Source organism: Eretmochelys imbricata, chromosome 6 (genome assembly GCF_965152235.1).
Source record: "Eretmochelys imbricata isolate rEreImb1 chromosome 6, rEreImb1.hap1, whole genome shotgun sequence".
In the NCBI taxonomy this organism is placed as follows: domain Eukaryota; kingdom Metazoa; phylum Chordata; order Testudines; family Cheloniidae; genus Eretmochelys; species Eretmochelys imbricata.
In genome coordinates this window covers 82,165,773-82,181,935 of record NC_135577.1, presented here as the reverse complement: position 1 = coordinate 82,181,935, position 16,163 = coordinate 82,165,773, and the positions used below count along the sequence as shown (strand labels likewise).

Sequence of the window (16,163 nt, the reverse complement as noted above, 5' to 3'; positions counted from 1 at the left end):
CTTTTTTTTAATTCTGTGCTTCATTAAACAGATATTGAGAGTAAAATAAAGATTTTTTATTTTTAAATAAATGTTGAATAAAGTGTTGTTAAACTAAGGAAAACTGACTATAAAAATGAGAATTTTCAGTGTTCATTGCTAGTCGGAGAGGGTGAAAATGAAGGTGAAGGTTTTCAAAAATGGCTAGTGATTTTGAGTGCCCAACTTGAGACAACTTATTGGGGCTTGATTTTTCAGGAAGTCAATGCTCAACAATTTCTATAGTCAGACCCCTATTAAGTGGGCATCCAAAATTTCTGGTCTTTTTTAAAAATCTTGGACAAGATGTATACCTCAGTTCACCATAACCACTCCTGTAGTATACCTCTGTTCAGTCAGGATAACTGGAGATGATGCCCAAGTAAGGAAGAACACAGCATAATTTTCAAATCCAAGGGCCAAAAATATGCTGTAAATTGTTCATATGTTCATTTTATTGATGATGTTATTGATTCTTCTCTTTAGAGAACTTCCAGCTGGTTTTAAAAAATTAATCTATGCAGCTTTTCCAACCCAACTTCTATTTTGACAGTGCAAATACCTATGAGCACAGAGCTACGTGGGGTCAGAGAGAGTCCTTGAGTCGCATTGCTGTCTGGCTGGGGGTACGTAGGGCAGTGCTAAGAAGAAGTGTGGGTGTGAAGGAGTTGAGCCACAGGCAGACAGTGAAACAGGTGCTGTTGTTCAAGAGCAGGGATGAATGACCAAGGCACTCCCTTAGTTGCTCCTTAATCACTGCCTGAAACCACCTGCTTCCCTTGCTGACAGCTGCAGTCCATTTCCCAGTCACTCCAGCCTTTCCCTTTGGAAAAGTACCATGCTGCTTTCACTGACTTCCCTCCTACACGTGTGTCTGATGCCAAGCCGATGACAGGCACATGGTGCTATCTCTGTGGAAACGATAGAGTGAGGCAAGCTTGTCTGAAGCTGCTGCTGGGGAAGGAGGCAGACAGTGTTTAGAAGGTGCTGACAGGAAGCCAGTTCTCCCTTCCCCACGTACAGCTCTTCAGAAGCAGGGCTCAGCCATCTGCAGCTCCTGTCCCTCTATCTGCTTAATGTTCCTTTCCCCCAGTACCTAGTAAGTTCTCCATCACCTGTCCACACCCAGCACTGGGACTCTGTGTGCTGCATCCTAGATGCAGGAATGTAGGGCCCCACTACAACAGGAAGTTTCATCCTAGTATTGCATTGTATTTGTTTAACTAGAGCATTGGATAGGTGTCTTCCTAATACTTTAAATCTAAATACATAAATAAAATTAAAAAATGTCACTCTGCCCATCTGCTCTGTGATGCTTCTCCCCCAGAACAGCAATTGAAGTCTGGAGCTATGAAATTCAAAGTATGATTTAATTAATAAACAAATTGAACACTAAATGTAAGAGATTATTTTTAACCACTTTGGGGTTTATTATACATAAAGATTAAAAACGTTTAAATGTTGGGGAAAAAATAGAGCCCCAGACCTTAATGTATCGTCCATGGCCATATGATTACATCTGCCAAAGATGGCGTATAATATGTTCCTTGCACCGCCACATATAAATGATTAGAATCCAAACTGTATTAAACTATTGCCTCTGAGTTGAGTGGTTAACGTACCTAATCGTCTGCCAGAGGGACCTTTCCTCCTCTCTCTTCCCCACCAACCTCTTGCCATCTGTGTGAAGTTGATTGACAGCAAAAGCTTTCATGTTCTCTTTCTTCATTGGGCATCCTTTACTGTCAGACTGACTTTATTTTTATTACCTGACATTTGAGAAGAACCTTCCCCATAGATAGAATGAGTGGGTCATGGAGAATGCTCAGAGTCTTCCAGATGGTATTTCCCTGTCTCAGATTTCTGTACATGGCTAGCTGAGTGGGAACAACTACAGTGCTAACAACTGAAAGGGAATACCCCAGAAAATCTAATGCTGTCTTTCCTACTTGTCAGCACTAAAGGTTTTGGGTGGTTGAATCATAGCCCATGTAGCATCAGGGTTAAAATAGGCCAAAATAATTTGCTTGAACTAAAGATATATAGGTATATTGTATATAGTACATGTTGTTTTTTCTTCTAATCTCACTTAGGCAACTCATATCTTCAAGTGAAGAAGAAAGTTCAACACCATGTTAGGAGAAACAAATATAAACACAATATGAAATTTAAATTACTGCTGAAGGAGCACATACCGTAACAGAATCAAACTGGTTCCAGCTAGAGATTGAGTCTAGTTTTAGCAGCCACTAAGGAGATGCAGTCTGTGCCTCATCTTAATACTTGAAAGGAGGGGGAACCTAATCACTGGTGAATTTGGCCCTGGTTTCACCTAGCCCTGTCTTTGTTTCACCTCTAGCAACTCCACATCCATCCTGAGATGCATCCATTTTGCAATGCTGTTTTATAATGGAACTGTTGAGATCAATCTACTATTTTCATGTTAAACATGGGCACCTTCTGTTCAATATTATGCATTAACATGCCATTCTTTGCAACTTCTATGCAAAGGGGGGAAAAGTGGTGAAAAGGGGGTGGTATTTTCCTTTTATTTATATATATAGTGCTATGGTAAATAATTACCTCGGGAGTTTATTTTAATAGCTTATGGTCACATAACAGGAAATTGCTAGGTTTGAAATTCCTGCTCTCCAACCTAACCACACATCAGTCTGCACCTGTGGACTGCCAACAACTATTAGGCATGGTGCAAATCATTCAAGCTGCATAGAAAATCTGCCAAGAATTATAGAGGCTGAATGCCCATGAGTATAGAGAGTTTGAACAAAGGCCGATAGATTAAAAATGCCTGCTTTGACTTTGGCAGTTTTAACAGAAGATCATATTTCACATTTTCTTTCTGAAAGTATTGCATTTTGACAGGTTTTTGGTTCTGGATAGTGATTACCAATAACTAGTTAAACTTCATGCTTGGTCAGTGTAATAAGCTTACTTTTGTGGCAGAGATGGGCCTAGAGGCTGTAGTGATCAGATGTGGACCTGAACTTTCCCTAAGTCCATGGTTTTGATTTGACCTATCCCTGCTATTTTTATATAATTCTGAAAACCATATTCCAGATTTGCTTAGTCCTGGTGCTGAGTCAGATGTGGTCATGGAAGAGGGAAGTGATGACAATGACAGTGAAAGAAATAGTGGTCTTATGGATGACATGGACGAGTCTATGGCTCATGATTCTGAGATGGCAATGACAGGATGCCACAGTGACAATGGGGAAATGCAAGATCCCGACCCAGACCATGATGATTCTAACAGAATGATCAGGTGAGACGGGTAGCACAACCTTTACCACCATATCTTATTGCACCTACTATATCTATAACTAAGTCAAAAGCTTGAAAAATCTGCAGATATTTTGATTCCTAAACAGAATGGAGTCTCAAATAACTCTTGCAGCTGCTTCACTGGATATTTTTATAAGGGGTTTGAGAGAGGACTATATATAACTGTCTTGTAGATAAAGCAGCAGCAAATTGAAAAGAAAACAAGCATCCTAGGTCTGTTTGGTTATGAAATAAAACAAGAATATTCTTTTTTTAGCATGCAATAGACTTTGATTTTTACTTTTTTCCTGCTATTTTCTAAAAGTAGTATTAGAATATTTGTGGCTTCAGCTGAATGGTTCTCCCACCCCCTCTTGAGATGTAAGTACACACCTCTCCAATGGGGATGAAAAATGATGTAGCGCATTTAGTTGTGTGCTTGTTTCTCAAAATCTGGACCAGTAATGGACTCATCAGATTCCTCCACTTGGGTGGTCACTGAAAATGGGAGATGGTATACCCCCCAACACACACTGGCAAATCAGCTAGTAACAGTAAATGTGGACCCATGACATACTATGTCATGCTTTGAAAGGATTTTCTTCTGTTTTGTCTAAAATTGTCTAATTTGTAAGAAGCTGTTATTGATTTTTAAGCCCTTCAACAAGCAACAATATTCCACTAATGAGAGTGGTGCAATCTGTCAAGCATACAAAAAGGAAAAGTAGCACAGTAATGAAGGAGGGATGGATGGTTCACTATACCAGCAAGGACACACTGGTAAGAAAGAATGTTAAAAAAGACCTCTCTTACTGTATATAATTTATAATACTGAAGGACCTGATCCTACAAATAACTTACACACTTTGTTCACAAAAATAGTACCATTGACTTCAAAGCTACTCAGCGTTTGCAGGATCGGGGCCTAAAGTTGTAACTATTTTATAGCTCAGGTCTACTACTCAAAGCCTGAAGCACATGTAACAAATATTCACTCCTCCAGGAGAGAATTAGTTAGAGCACAAAACAAATCTAAAGGTGTCAGATTTACTGTAGCAAGTAGAATATGAAGAAATTTGAAAAAAAATCTAAGAAAACAAAATCAATATATCTCTATTATCTGAGATGTTCTGAAAAATAGCTTTAACTTCTGACTGTCATTTCTTAGCTAGACATAGAGGAGAGTCAGGGCTTTTGTAAAACTAAAAGTTATACTAGCTGATACAAGAACATCCATGGCTACTAAGAGGGACATGGAAAACTTGGAGGGGGGAAAAGGTTATTTTCCTTTGAAACTGTTGAATCAAGGATAAGAAGTTGGGTTTTGTTGGCATGCTGAAGTGAAACACTAGGGATCATTCTCAGTGCAGATGGAATGTTGAGTAATTTTAGCAGCAAACCTCTGGCAAACTCTATTGAGCATTATGCAGATTGAATGGATCTGAACAGATTTTCAAGGGGACAGAAAAAGTCACCTCTCTGAATCCAAGACTACTCCCCAGACAAATACAGAGTCCTCCTGCAAATCATTTAATACAAATTATTTTTTTATCAGTCAGAGTGTATCCCTTCACCTAACCACTGTAGAGTTAAATAAAACTTTTGCAAAAGTGAATTTTAATAACTATATCTTGTTCATTTACTTTTAAAAAGCTGTAAAGAAATTATTATTTTTATTATAGCGGAAACGACACTATTGGAGGCTAGACAGCAAATGCATTACACTCTTTCAAAATGATACTGGAAGCAAATATTACAAGGTAAAGACGGCTTCTGTTATTTATGCAGGGCTTTTCAATCTTTTCCCATACTGACATATAATCATCAAGAATTGGAGTGCATAGTTGAGTTAGTTAATAATTATTTGTACTACACTAGTGGTAATTCTTTGAACTACACTGTTCAATATTTGTTTTAATTGTTGAACCTGAATACATTTACCTTTACCTTGCCTGTCATAACCAAAAAACAGTAGAATTTAATGTTACAATGGCCAGCATAATACTCATGCTGTCAAAGTGATATTTTTACTGTTGATGAGAGATTCAGACTCTGTTGGAAAAACCCATTTAGGACATATCTGTGAACAGAGGGTTCATTTTCTAATGCTCCCATCATTCATAATATAAAACCCATCTAAATTACTATGTATATGGAGGGAGATGTTTTAATTTTGTCCATTGGGCAATTAGTGTTCTGATTTAGACTTCGATAGGTATGGCTTTTGTTCTCAGGTATCCCTTGTTACAAAGATAGTTGAAGCCTTTGGGCATTATGGCAATATAAATATTAAATAATAAAGAACATTTTAAAGTTTTTGCTGTCATCTTTGACCTTTTGGGCCCTGATTCAAGAAAGCACTTAAGCATGTGCTTAACTTTAAATGGGTCCCATTGAAGTTAAATGTCATTAAACACAGGCTTATGTGTTGTGAATGGGGCCTTAATTTGTGTCTTCTCTCTCACTTCAGAACAGCTGAATTCTCCTTCATGTATACCTTACTTATGGCAAAAAAGGTCAGGGGTTCTGGAACAATTTGTATAATGGGTGTTATGTATAATGGGTGTTATATGGCTATAATGGGGGTGTTAAGAGTCATTGAACCAATTTGTAAACCTTGTATATGATGGAAACCACTTCAAGCCAGGGGGTGCTGTAACATCCTGCACATCCCTAGTTCCAGCACCTATAAGAAAGGTAGCAATTATTTTTCTAATGGAGGTCTGCTTATGTATGGAGCAGCCCTACTCATCCCTGCCTGACATTGCCCACTTAATCTCTGTGATAAATTCACAATTATAATTTAAAAGCACTACTTAGTCTTACAAAGGATCACTTGCAGTGGCCTCCCAAACAGAATTGTGCATTGTAAAGTCCAAGTTACAAGGTTAGCCTCTACATTAGTTCATAAAAACACATTGCTTTTAGTTACACCTGGTTAAATATCACAGCTAATACCACAATGAAATTAAATGTGGTCTATGTTTTAGTCTTATTTGACAGCATGTTGATAGATCTGAATGAAAAAAGTAAATATCTTTTCTCCTCAGGAAATTCCATTATCTGAAATTTTGTCCCTGGAACCTGCAAAAAACTTTTCTTTACTGTCGCAAGAAGCCAATCCCCATTGCTTTGAAATAACCACAGCAAATATTGTTTATTATGTTGGAGAAAACCTAGAAAACCTCTCAAGTGTACCACTGAATAATAGTGTTCTCACCAGTGGCATTGGTCTGGATGTTGCGAGAATGTGGGAGATGGCAATTCAGCATGCTCTGATGCCTGTCATTCCCAAAGGGGCATCGGTTGGATCAGGACCCAGCCTGCACAGTAAGTTGATTTACCCAGTTCCATCTTTACATAAAGGCAGTGGATTAAAATATATATGGATTAGATCTTCCATTGGTGTAAATAAGGATAGTTCCACTGAAGTCAACAAGGCTCCTCCCATGTACTCCTGCGGAGGAACTGGCCATGCATATATTTTAAGCTGTTGGTAGTTTCTCACTGGAACATTTTGGGCGAAGTTTTGCATGAGTCTATGAATATTCAATATACAAATTTATTAGCAAGCAAATAATGTACAAGAAACTTTAGAGCTTGTCCTAAAGTAGTGCATCATCCTCATCGTCACTGGAGTTACTGACATGAATACTGACTGCATTCAGACATGGGCACACAGTGTTCTGAAGGAGCCTGAGTCCCAGAAGGGTACATACATTGCTTGCACTTGGGGGATGAGGACAACGCAAGAACAATAAGCATAAAGAAGGTTATGCACCTTTGGGTTGCTGGAGAGCTTGTAATTGAGTTCTCGCTTCCTTTTGTCCCACTTTTCTGATTGTGGGTTCCCTTCTTTTCCCCTCAAGTGGAGTTATGCAGGGGTTTGTGTGAGGGGGGTGGGAACCGAGGGATGGGACAAGAGCTGGGTCATAGGAGTTTCTTTTGTTTTTTGGAAAAAACGATATTTCAAGGAAGGTTAGGAAATATTCCACTCTCAGTTCTGGGTTATTTAGAGCAATAGTGAGGTGTAGGCTTTTCCTCTGATCATTGATCACTTTCTGTTGGAGGGCTTGCTGGTGGGCAGGGCCAGATAAAGGCAATCACATAGCTCCATATGGAGCTCCCTGTAGTCCTGCCTGTTCTTGGGGTGATTGTGGCTCTGCTGCCAACACAAACGTCTGCTGAGCTGGTTGGGGGCCCATCGCTACTTCCCTGTGGACAAGATAAAGTTTCTTCCACTTTCTAGATCACTGGTCTGTGAACGACACAAAGCTCTACTTACACTTCACCACATATGACTTATACAACTATCACCCAGATGGCCCAGTGCTGAGACAAAATCAACTCCTGGATTAAGAACAGCAGATTGAAGATGAACCCAAGAAGACAGCTATAGTTCAGTCTCCTTTGATTGAAAGCAGACTTGCACAAATGGTCGGTTCAGTATGGAGTTTAGGAGTGCTCTCGGACTCCTCACTCATGCTAAGCTCTCACCTAGGAGCATCAGTGAGTAGCATCTTCTGTGCTCTCTGACTGACTAGAAGACTCCATCCCATCCTTGCGTAAGATGGTCTCACCTCAGTTATACACACCTTTGTCACTCCCCATCAGTATTATATTAATGCGGTATCCTGGGCATAAAACCTCCAGCCCTTAGGAAACTCAAGCTCGTACAAAACACTGCAGCGCATTTCCTCAGCAACACCAGCTACAGTAATCACATCAGATCTGTCCTCTGCTCTCTTCACTGGCTTCCCATACGTTTTAGGGTTAAGTTCAAGGTCTCAGTCCTTGTTTTCAAGGTGTTCAATGGCCTGGGCTCAGCATATCTAAAAGATTGCCTAAAGTCTGGGATGAAGATGTTGCTCACAACTCCACTCCTTAGGCATAATGGAACCTTCAATCATAAGGGTAAATAAAGCTCAACTGCTCAGGAGACATTACTTTCTCAAGGGCTGGTCCAAGACTGGAATGAACTTCTACAACAACTAAAGACTGTCACAGTCCACACCACCTTCCACTCAAGGTGTGAGGTTCTTTGACCTGCCCTCTCGAATGTAAACACAGAGCACAATGTACGTTTTGAACCCTGTCTCACAAAAATAAAACACCACAAAACTAAAGCATTCAACTGCACACTGCAGAGGCTGAGAGAGAGAATGAGCCACATATGACCGAGATTAGTCATGTTGCTTAATAGACTATTGGGAGGTGCTCAGATACTATTGTGGTAAGCGTGTTATAAGAACCAATATAGAATAAAATAGGGTTCTTTGTCTTCAGGTGGTTGGGATCTAACCTTTAGAAAGGGAAAACTCAACCTCAAGCCACTCAAGACAATATATAGGCTTTGTCTGACTGTCCCCTCTTGAAGGTCTGGAAAGCACCATGGGTAATAAGGGTAACACCATAAACCAATAATAAATAGTAATAATTTGCCCCACATGCAATGACATTTACATACTGAAATATTATATTTGAAGGGTGTAAATGCCAAGGATAGAATGGAATTGTTTAAAGTGATGAAGAGGTGATAAGCAGTAGTAGTAGCATGAAATTGTTCAAAGAAAGATTTAAATAATTAAATTTTCTCAGACTCTGGAATCACATCCAAAAGGAAGTGGAAGCCAAATTGCTCAAATCGTGTAAATGTGGACTGTATACAGTCTTTGTGGATTGTCAGCAGGCATTAATATAATGTAATGTAATAAGAAGAGACGTCTAGTAGATGTTAAAACTAAAAGCACAACTATCTAGAGTATTTATTTCCCTTTTTTCCCCAGGGGATATCTCCATCAGTATTTCGGTATCAAACTGCCAGATTCAAGAAAATGTGGTGAGTGTTCTCTGAATGCTTGTGCTAGACCCCTATGATAATGCTTGTAAAGAAACTGATCTGTTTTGTTAAGAAGAGTATTTGAGAGAATTGCTCATCAGCTATTTTTCACTTGGTGATATTTTCCAGAAATACAATTAGGTCTTAAGGAAATCTCCCGTGCAGTACTCTTTCCTTCAGACAGAAGAATTACATTTTGGTAGCTTAGGTAGAATGGGTAGCTTAGTTAACTCTTGTTGCAGTATGCTGATTATTAAAGGCAAACCAGGTAAAATTGGCCTGCATAGGTGGTGTTTGTAGAAGCACTGCAAAATATACACCTAAGAGGATAGTCTCGAATCTTAGTGTAACAAGGCCTTCGCTTGCCCTCGCACAAATCAGTCAAAGACCTCCTCCACATGCAATCACCAGTGCTTCTTTTATTAACTGTCAGCTCCCACCACCTTCTATTTACAGACAGTTGTAAACCAGCAACCTGGGGGACAGCTAGCTTCTCCAGCCAGCAGAGATACACAGCCTGTGGCTCCTCCCTTTCCTTTGACTTCCCTCCTGCCAGCTTTATATAGCCCCCTGGCTAATAAGGCCCGCAGTTGCTCCTCTTTCACCAATTAGATGTGGCATACTCAGCCAGCCCCAATTAATCCTTCTTAATTGGAGCTGGGTTAACAGAGGCCTGGCTCAGGGCCTTCTGACCAGCACCCTGTTATATTTAGTAAATATACATTTTCCTGTTGCCAAAGAAAGAGTAGGCATTCTGCACTGCACATCTTCCCAAGAATGGAGCTGTACCAGGGTCTGGATCTGTGGCTCATGGGTGCACATCTCAGTGCACCGGTTACAGCCATTGATCCCTTTAAAACTGGGAACTGTAGTCAACAGGGCACATGACGAGGAACAACTATGTGACCTGCGGGCTTCCTGACTCTAAGGGTATAATGTAGACATACTCGAGCTAGATTTAGTAAAGTTGCAGCAGCACAGGCTAAACAAGCTTGCCTGGAACTCTGGGTATTTACTTAGGGGGTAGCCACACTGAAGTCTGTAGTACTGTGGCTTCACTGCTCTGGTACCCAAGTTACCAGATTAAAGCTAGCTCAGGTATGTCTATACTTCATGATTGCAGTGTAGACATATGTTTAGGCAGGGGTCACAGACCAGAGAGACCCAAGATCATGGAGGCCCTACTATAGATCTCTCCATTTTAGCCGGGAAAGGGCTACCTCACTCTGTCCAGCTGCAGAAAACATAAACGCGCTCTGTTAAAAGAGTTTTATATCATTTTGAACCTTTCTTCATCTTCTGTTTATTAAATAACGGTCCTGAAGATAGGGATGTGGAACTAAACTTGAGCATTTGCACTTTATTTGGTTTGCCCCAGGTGGTGAATCTGCCAACTGTCTTACTCTACCCTGCAATTAGGCACCAGGAATTGATAGAGGGAGTTCACTGAATACCCTAATATCGAGAGAAGCTCTTTTCTTTCTGCACATCTCTCAGCTGGGGAAGAAGTTTAAAGAATCTGAAGCCCAAAGTTATTAGGTTTTCTCAGACTCACAACTTGTTGACACTATTCTCTCTGGCTGTGGGCTTGGAAAAAGTAAAAAAGGAGCCTCTAAATTCTGCACCTCTACCCACTCATAAAAACTGAGGGGCCAATATTGTCTAGTTTACGGTTACTGCACTCCCCGCTGCCATCACAGTTGTTTGCTTTAGAAAATCCATCTGGATGCCCCAAGACTCTCCATTATTCTAATGTGTCATTAAAATGTGATATTCTAAAAATATGGTAGTTCCCATTTGAAAAATATTTCAAAAGAAGACTTTATTTTCATATCTCAGTGCTTAATATGCATTATATTCATACCAACAGGATATTAGTACAGTATACCAAATCTTCCCAGATGAAGTGCTGGGATCGGGACAATTTGGAATTGTTTATGGAGGTAGGACCAATTGTTTAATATGTTTTTGATATAAAAAAACAAGTCTCGATGCCAGGTAACATTTCCTAAACATTCAGGATATTTGGATTTTTAAATGAATCTGTAACATTCAGGAAAGTAGCTGTCTGTTTAATATGTTTCATACTAAGAAACTAAACATATTTTATTTAGCTTTATTTGACAATGTTACTTTATTTTGATTCTGCTTGTAATTGGCAGCTTCATTTCTTTACCCAGGACAGATATTACGCACAAATTCTCCATAAGGCTTAGTGAACACAGTAAACCTGAAGTTCATAGACACAAGTCTCTTGAATGAGATGGAACACAAAAAAATCATGCCTTTTTTGAAAGAGAAATACTATTTTTTTAAAAGTCACATATCTCATGAATGACTCTTCTGATCCACTTCAACTTTGGGGAAAAAATCCTCTGGCAAGAGACAAAACATGCCGAATTTTAGATGGAAAGTACTGGTTTTTATGTAAAATCAGAATGTGTTTACTCAAATTCCCTGTTTTTATTCAGTCATATCTGCTGACCTTAATGACAAATGTAAGTTTTTATTGTGTTTTACTTTTGTCAGCACTGCAGAGCGAATGTAGCTAGAGGAGAGTAAATAGGATTCTTTTCTGGCTTGCAAATCATGAACAGAATTTGTTCACTGAATTTGAATTGCAGAATCTTTTTCTGGCAATAGTGTATAAGCCAGAAAGAACATAGCTTGACTTGAAGATTCTGACTTGAGTTCACAGGGCTGTCAGAGGGGGAAAATAACCTTTTTGCTTGTAAAATGTGAATGCTTCATACTGTGTCATTGCTATTTTTACAAAATCCTTTCATTAGACTATAACAATTAAATAAGGAGCTGCTCCTGCAACTCCATGGTATGGGAAATTATTTTCATTTAAACTAATATCAGAAGGGTGGGGAAATAATTGTTTTTGTCAAGCAAGAAGAAAATAGAAACACTGTGTCACAAATATATTACAGTATGACTTTTCCTCTGGAAAACAGACATTAAGACATAATCGGAAAGTTGGTTCTAGTAATGGCCTGAATGTCATGTCGACGGAGAGAAAGGAAAGGGAGTTTTTAGTATAGGGCAACTTAATCGTAAATGCGGTGATACAGGTTCATGCTTAGGAATGGAGCTGGATCAATCTCATAAAATTGTATTTCCTGTTTATCTTTCAGACTTTATCAAAAAATTACCTCATTTGGATTTAGCACTGTGAGAAATAAACAATGTGCACATTAGCTAATTTGGAACGCTTTTCAATGAAGTGTGTTCATATTTTTGAGATAATAAGATTCTATTTGTGAATCACATGTAAAATACTCAGGAGTTAATCCTGCAAGGTGATGATCCATTAAAGCATTTAAGCATGTGAGTAGTTTCAATGGAACTACTCAAATGCTTTGCTGGGTTGGGGTCATAGTGTTCAGAATCTTGCAGCTTTGAGCCCGTAGTCTGAAAATCATATGGTTGAATTATTAAGGTTCTTTTCTTTTTTCTTGAGTATAGCCCAAATTAATATCGTGTTTGAGCAGCTTTGTCAAATGATGATTTATTTAACATAAGAAATGCTCATATGCTTAAAAAATAAAACAGAAGAAAACCTCTAATGCCTTATACAATTCTACTCATTGCAAGCCTTCTCCTGAAAATGCTTGATTTTTGCCCTTATAAAATACCGTGAAGATGAGATCTAAAAAATCAAATGCTTATCATCTCTAATCATGCTAATTGGTGTATTTTTTAATAATGTGCAGGAAAACATCGCAAAACAGGAAGAGATGTTGCAATTAAAATCATTGACAAACTAAGATTTCCAACCAAACAAGAAAGCCAACTTCGTAATGAAGTTGCAATTTTACAGGTATTTTTTTATTTTATTACCATTTATTTACTGTTTTAACTTCACTTATCGTGATGTAAAATTCATGATCCAATCTGGGTGATAGCTAATTTCGTTTGAATGGTGTAGTGAAGTCCTGGATAAAGATTTTAAATGTGTTAAGTGATGCTTCTTTTTGAGAAAGATTTGAAAACAACTGCTTTAAATAATTCTTCTTCCCAAAATATTATTGGCTTGACTAATCAGCATCCATATAAAGAGCACAGAAAAAATTTACTGGGATATAATTAAATGCTGCAGATGTTTATTATTGTGAGCTGGCCAGTCAATGTGCTTTTTATTGATGAGTAGTAACTGTACCTCTGTCATTTGATCCCAATAGATAAATGTCTGCACTTGGAATCGTAAAGTCATGTGTTTTTTCTGGCTCACAGAACACCATCAGTAAAAGTTTCACAACTCCCAGGCACAGAGCTAGCTTTTTGATTATTTGGTTTTGTTTTTAGTTTTACCCTTCCGCACTGGAGGTCTCCTCCCCATAGGACAGATTGAGCTGTTGCAGCATTGGTCTTCTGCACATTGCATGCCCTAGAATACACTATACGTTTTCTTTTAAACAGGCCCTTCTGAATTACCATTCAAAATCTTAAAAACTTTTTCACAGAAATACTGTCTTATCTGTTGGTTCACTACATAGAGCAATGGGTTTTAAAATTATACCACAGTTACTTTTAAAATAATATGAAATGGGCTTAGAGACCATACGTTCTGATAGGCTACCATAGAAACTAGTATGTGCGTGATGGGGCATTAATTAAAACCTAATTACCATTTTATGGTCATAAAATGTGAGTTGAAAGTTTGCACATATGTGTGAGAAAAAATTGTAGATCTTGAAATCATGCCTAAAATGTTCAACTCTCTATTTTTAATAAAATGGTGCAATCTGTATAGAACTCAAAGATATTTTACTTGTAACCCTTATGATACTAAATATTAGGGAAAAAAAATTGTAATTTTGAAGCCTCATGCACACTGGGAAAAATACCATGTTTGCTGAACTGGTTTTAAATTTGCCCTTACTGATGTTGCTACTAATGCTACCTCACCAAGAAAACAGTCTCTACAACTTTTATGCTTGGCCCATACTTACCAGACAAAACTGTTTAAACCATTTGAGCCTGGACTGGTGGCCAGGGTATATGGGACCTGAAGTCTGAACAGAAGTCTGAACAGCTATATAGAAATAGAGCTCACTACAGTACTGGGAAAAACTCATTTGATTCAATTGCTATATTTATCTTTAACAGAACCTTCATCATCCTGGAGTAGTAAATCTGGAGTGTATGTTTGAGACACCGGAAAGAGTGTTCGTTGTTATGGAAAAGCTCCATGGAGACATGTTGGAGATGATCTTGTCAAGTGAAAAAGGCAGATTGCCAGAACGAATAACAAAGTTTTTAATTACCCAGGTAAGAACCTAATTGTAGAGCCAGAAAGGTATTTAACATCAAGCGTTATAATTATTTGCTACATTTTCCGTTGTCATAATTTACACCAGTAATTTTTTTAAACCTGGTATTATATTATTAAGGCCTGTATTGATACCTTCATATGCCCTGCCTATCATCCCCACAGGGCCCGATCCAGTAGGCATGCTCTCAGTATGCCTAATATCCACACAAGGCAGTTAGTGTGGTGGGGAGATTTGAATAGAGGTTCCCTGCCACTCAGGTGAACATTCTAACCACTGGACTACGGTATATTGTGATACAGGGCTCTCTGCCTCTCTTGTTGAAGCTGTTCCACTGTAATTAAATATTAATTGGATCAGAGACAGAATGAGAAGGACTCTCTTTACTGCAGTTATTAGGGCACTCACATGTTCAAATCCCTTGTACTCAATAGACAGAGAGGGGAATTGAACTAGTGTCTCCCATATACCAGTTGAGCACCCTAACCATTGGGCTAAAGGCATGTTTACCACTGTAATGCCTAAGTTCCTCTGTGGATCCAGGTGTGCCTCCCTATCTTTCCACAAGCTATAATTCTCCTTTCTCCCCCCGCCAAAAGACTCCTATGCTGTGAAAACTTTGAATGCACATTTTGAAAAGTATAAAATGTAGAGCTTGAACAGCAGAGCTTTGCAAGCAAAACCATGAAGCATTTTTGGAGTCCCAAAATTTCACTGGGGGAGAAAGTAGGACTCCAGAATTGAAGGAAAGGAATTTTGTGAAAATTTGTGAATTGTGTGTTCATTTAGAATGTAAACTGTTTGGGACAAGAAGCTACCTTATTTCATGTCGTAAAGCATTTAGAACACTTTCAGGCACTCTAAATAATAGCCAGTGATGATAATAGAATTTTTTAGCAATTCCATTTTTTGAAAGTTTAGTAAAATTTATATTTCTATTTGATTGTGTATTTCTCTAAGAAACACTGAAGTGTAACCAATGATCCTCTGTTTATTGTAATTGCTGTCAGAATCCTATTGAAATTAAAAATAAATAGAGAGAATGAAATTCTAAACTGAATGTTAATGATTATGTATTTCTTCATAGATCCTTGTTGCCTTGAGGCATCTTCACTTTAAAAATATTGTTCATTGTGATCTCAAGCCAGAAAATGTACTGCTAGCATCAGCCGATCCTTTCCCACAGGCAAGTAGAACATACTCTCTCTATATAAACATCAATGTATATTAAGAAGCCCCAACGTTAGATCATATTAGCTATGGTTAGGGCTCCGTGTTTGTCATGGAGGTTGCAGAAGTCACTGATTCCATGACTTTCCGTGACTTCTGTGGGAGCCAGTGTGGCTGACCCTAGAGCCGCCCAGGCAGCTGGCTCTGGTGCCAGCTGCTCAGGTGGCCCCGGGGGAGCCTGTTGGAGCGGCTCTGCAGCCAGCTGCTCCGACGGCCGCACATCCACCTGCACCGTCCGCTGCTGGAGTGGCCCCAGGCCCAGCCGCACTGGCTGCTGCTCAGGCATACCCAGGCAGCTAGCTCTGGGGACCACCTGAGCAGCACCTGGTGCGGCTGGCCCCAGGGACTGCCTGAGCCGCAGTCCCCAGGTGACCAGTGTAGCCTCTGCAAGCAGCCCCCGGCGGCGGTTCCCGGACAGCCAGTGCAGCCGCTGCCAGTGGCCCCTGGCAGGAGTGCCTGGGTGGCCGGTGCAGCAGCTGCCAACAGCCCCTGGCAGCTGGTGCCGTGGCTGGCCC

At 39.4% G+C, this 16,163-nt stretch overlaps 1 protein-coding gene across 2 annotated transcripts in view; it reads left to right on the top strand.

Annotated features, from left to right (window-relative positions):
* PRKD1 (protein kinase D1) overlaps positions 1 to 16,163 on the top strand; it is a 299,918-nt gene that overhangs the window by 259,343 nt on the left and 24,412 nt on the right. For both annotated transcript variants that reach the window (XM_077820323.1, XM_077820324.1), the window contains 9 exons: positions 3,097 to 3,301; positions 3,957 to 4,080; positions 4,983 to 5,060; positions 6,351 to 6,630; positions 9,087 to 9,139; positions 11,010 to 11,082; positions 12,859 to 12,965; positions 14,255 to 14,416; positions 15,506 to 15,604. In XM_077820323.1, the coding sequence (XP_077676449.1) occupies positions 3,097 to 3,301; positions 3,957 to 4,080; positions 4,983 to 5,060; positions 6,351 to 6,630; positions 9,087 to 9,139; positions 11,010 to 11,082; positions 12,859 to 12,965; positions 14,255 to 14,416; positions 15,506 to 15,604 (1,181 nt within the window). The remainder of the gene's footprint in view (positions 1 to 3,096; positions 3,302 to 3,956; positions 4,081 to 4,982; positions 5,061 to 6,350; positions 6,631 to 9,086; positions 9,140 to 11,009; positions 11,083 to 12,858; positions 12,966 to 14,254; positions 14,417 to 15,505; positions 15,605 to 16,163) is intronic.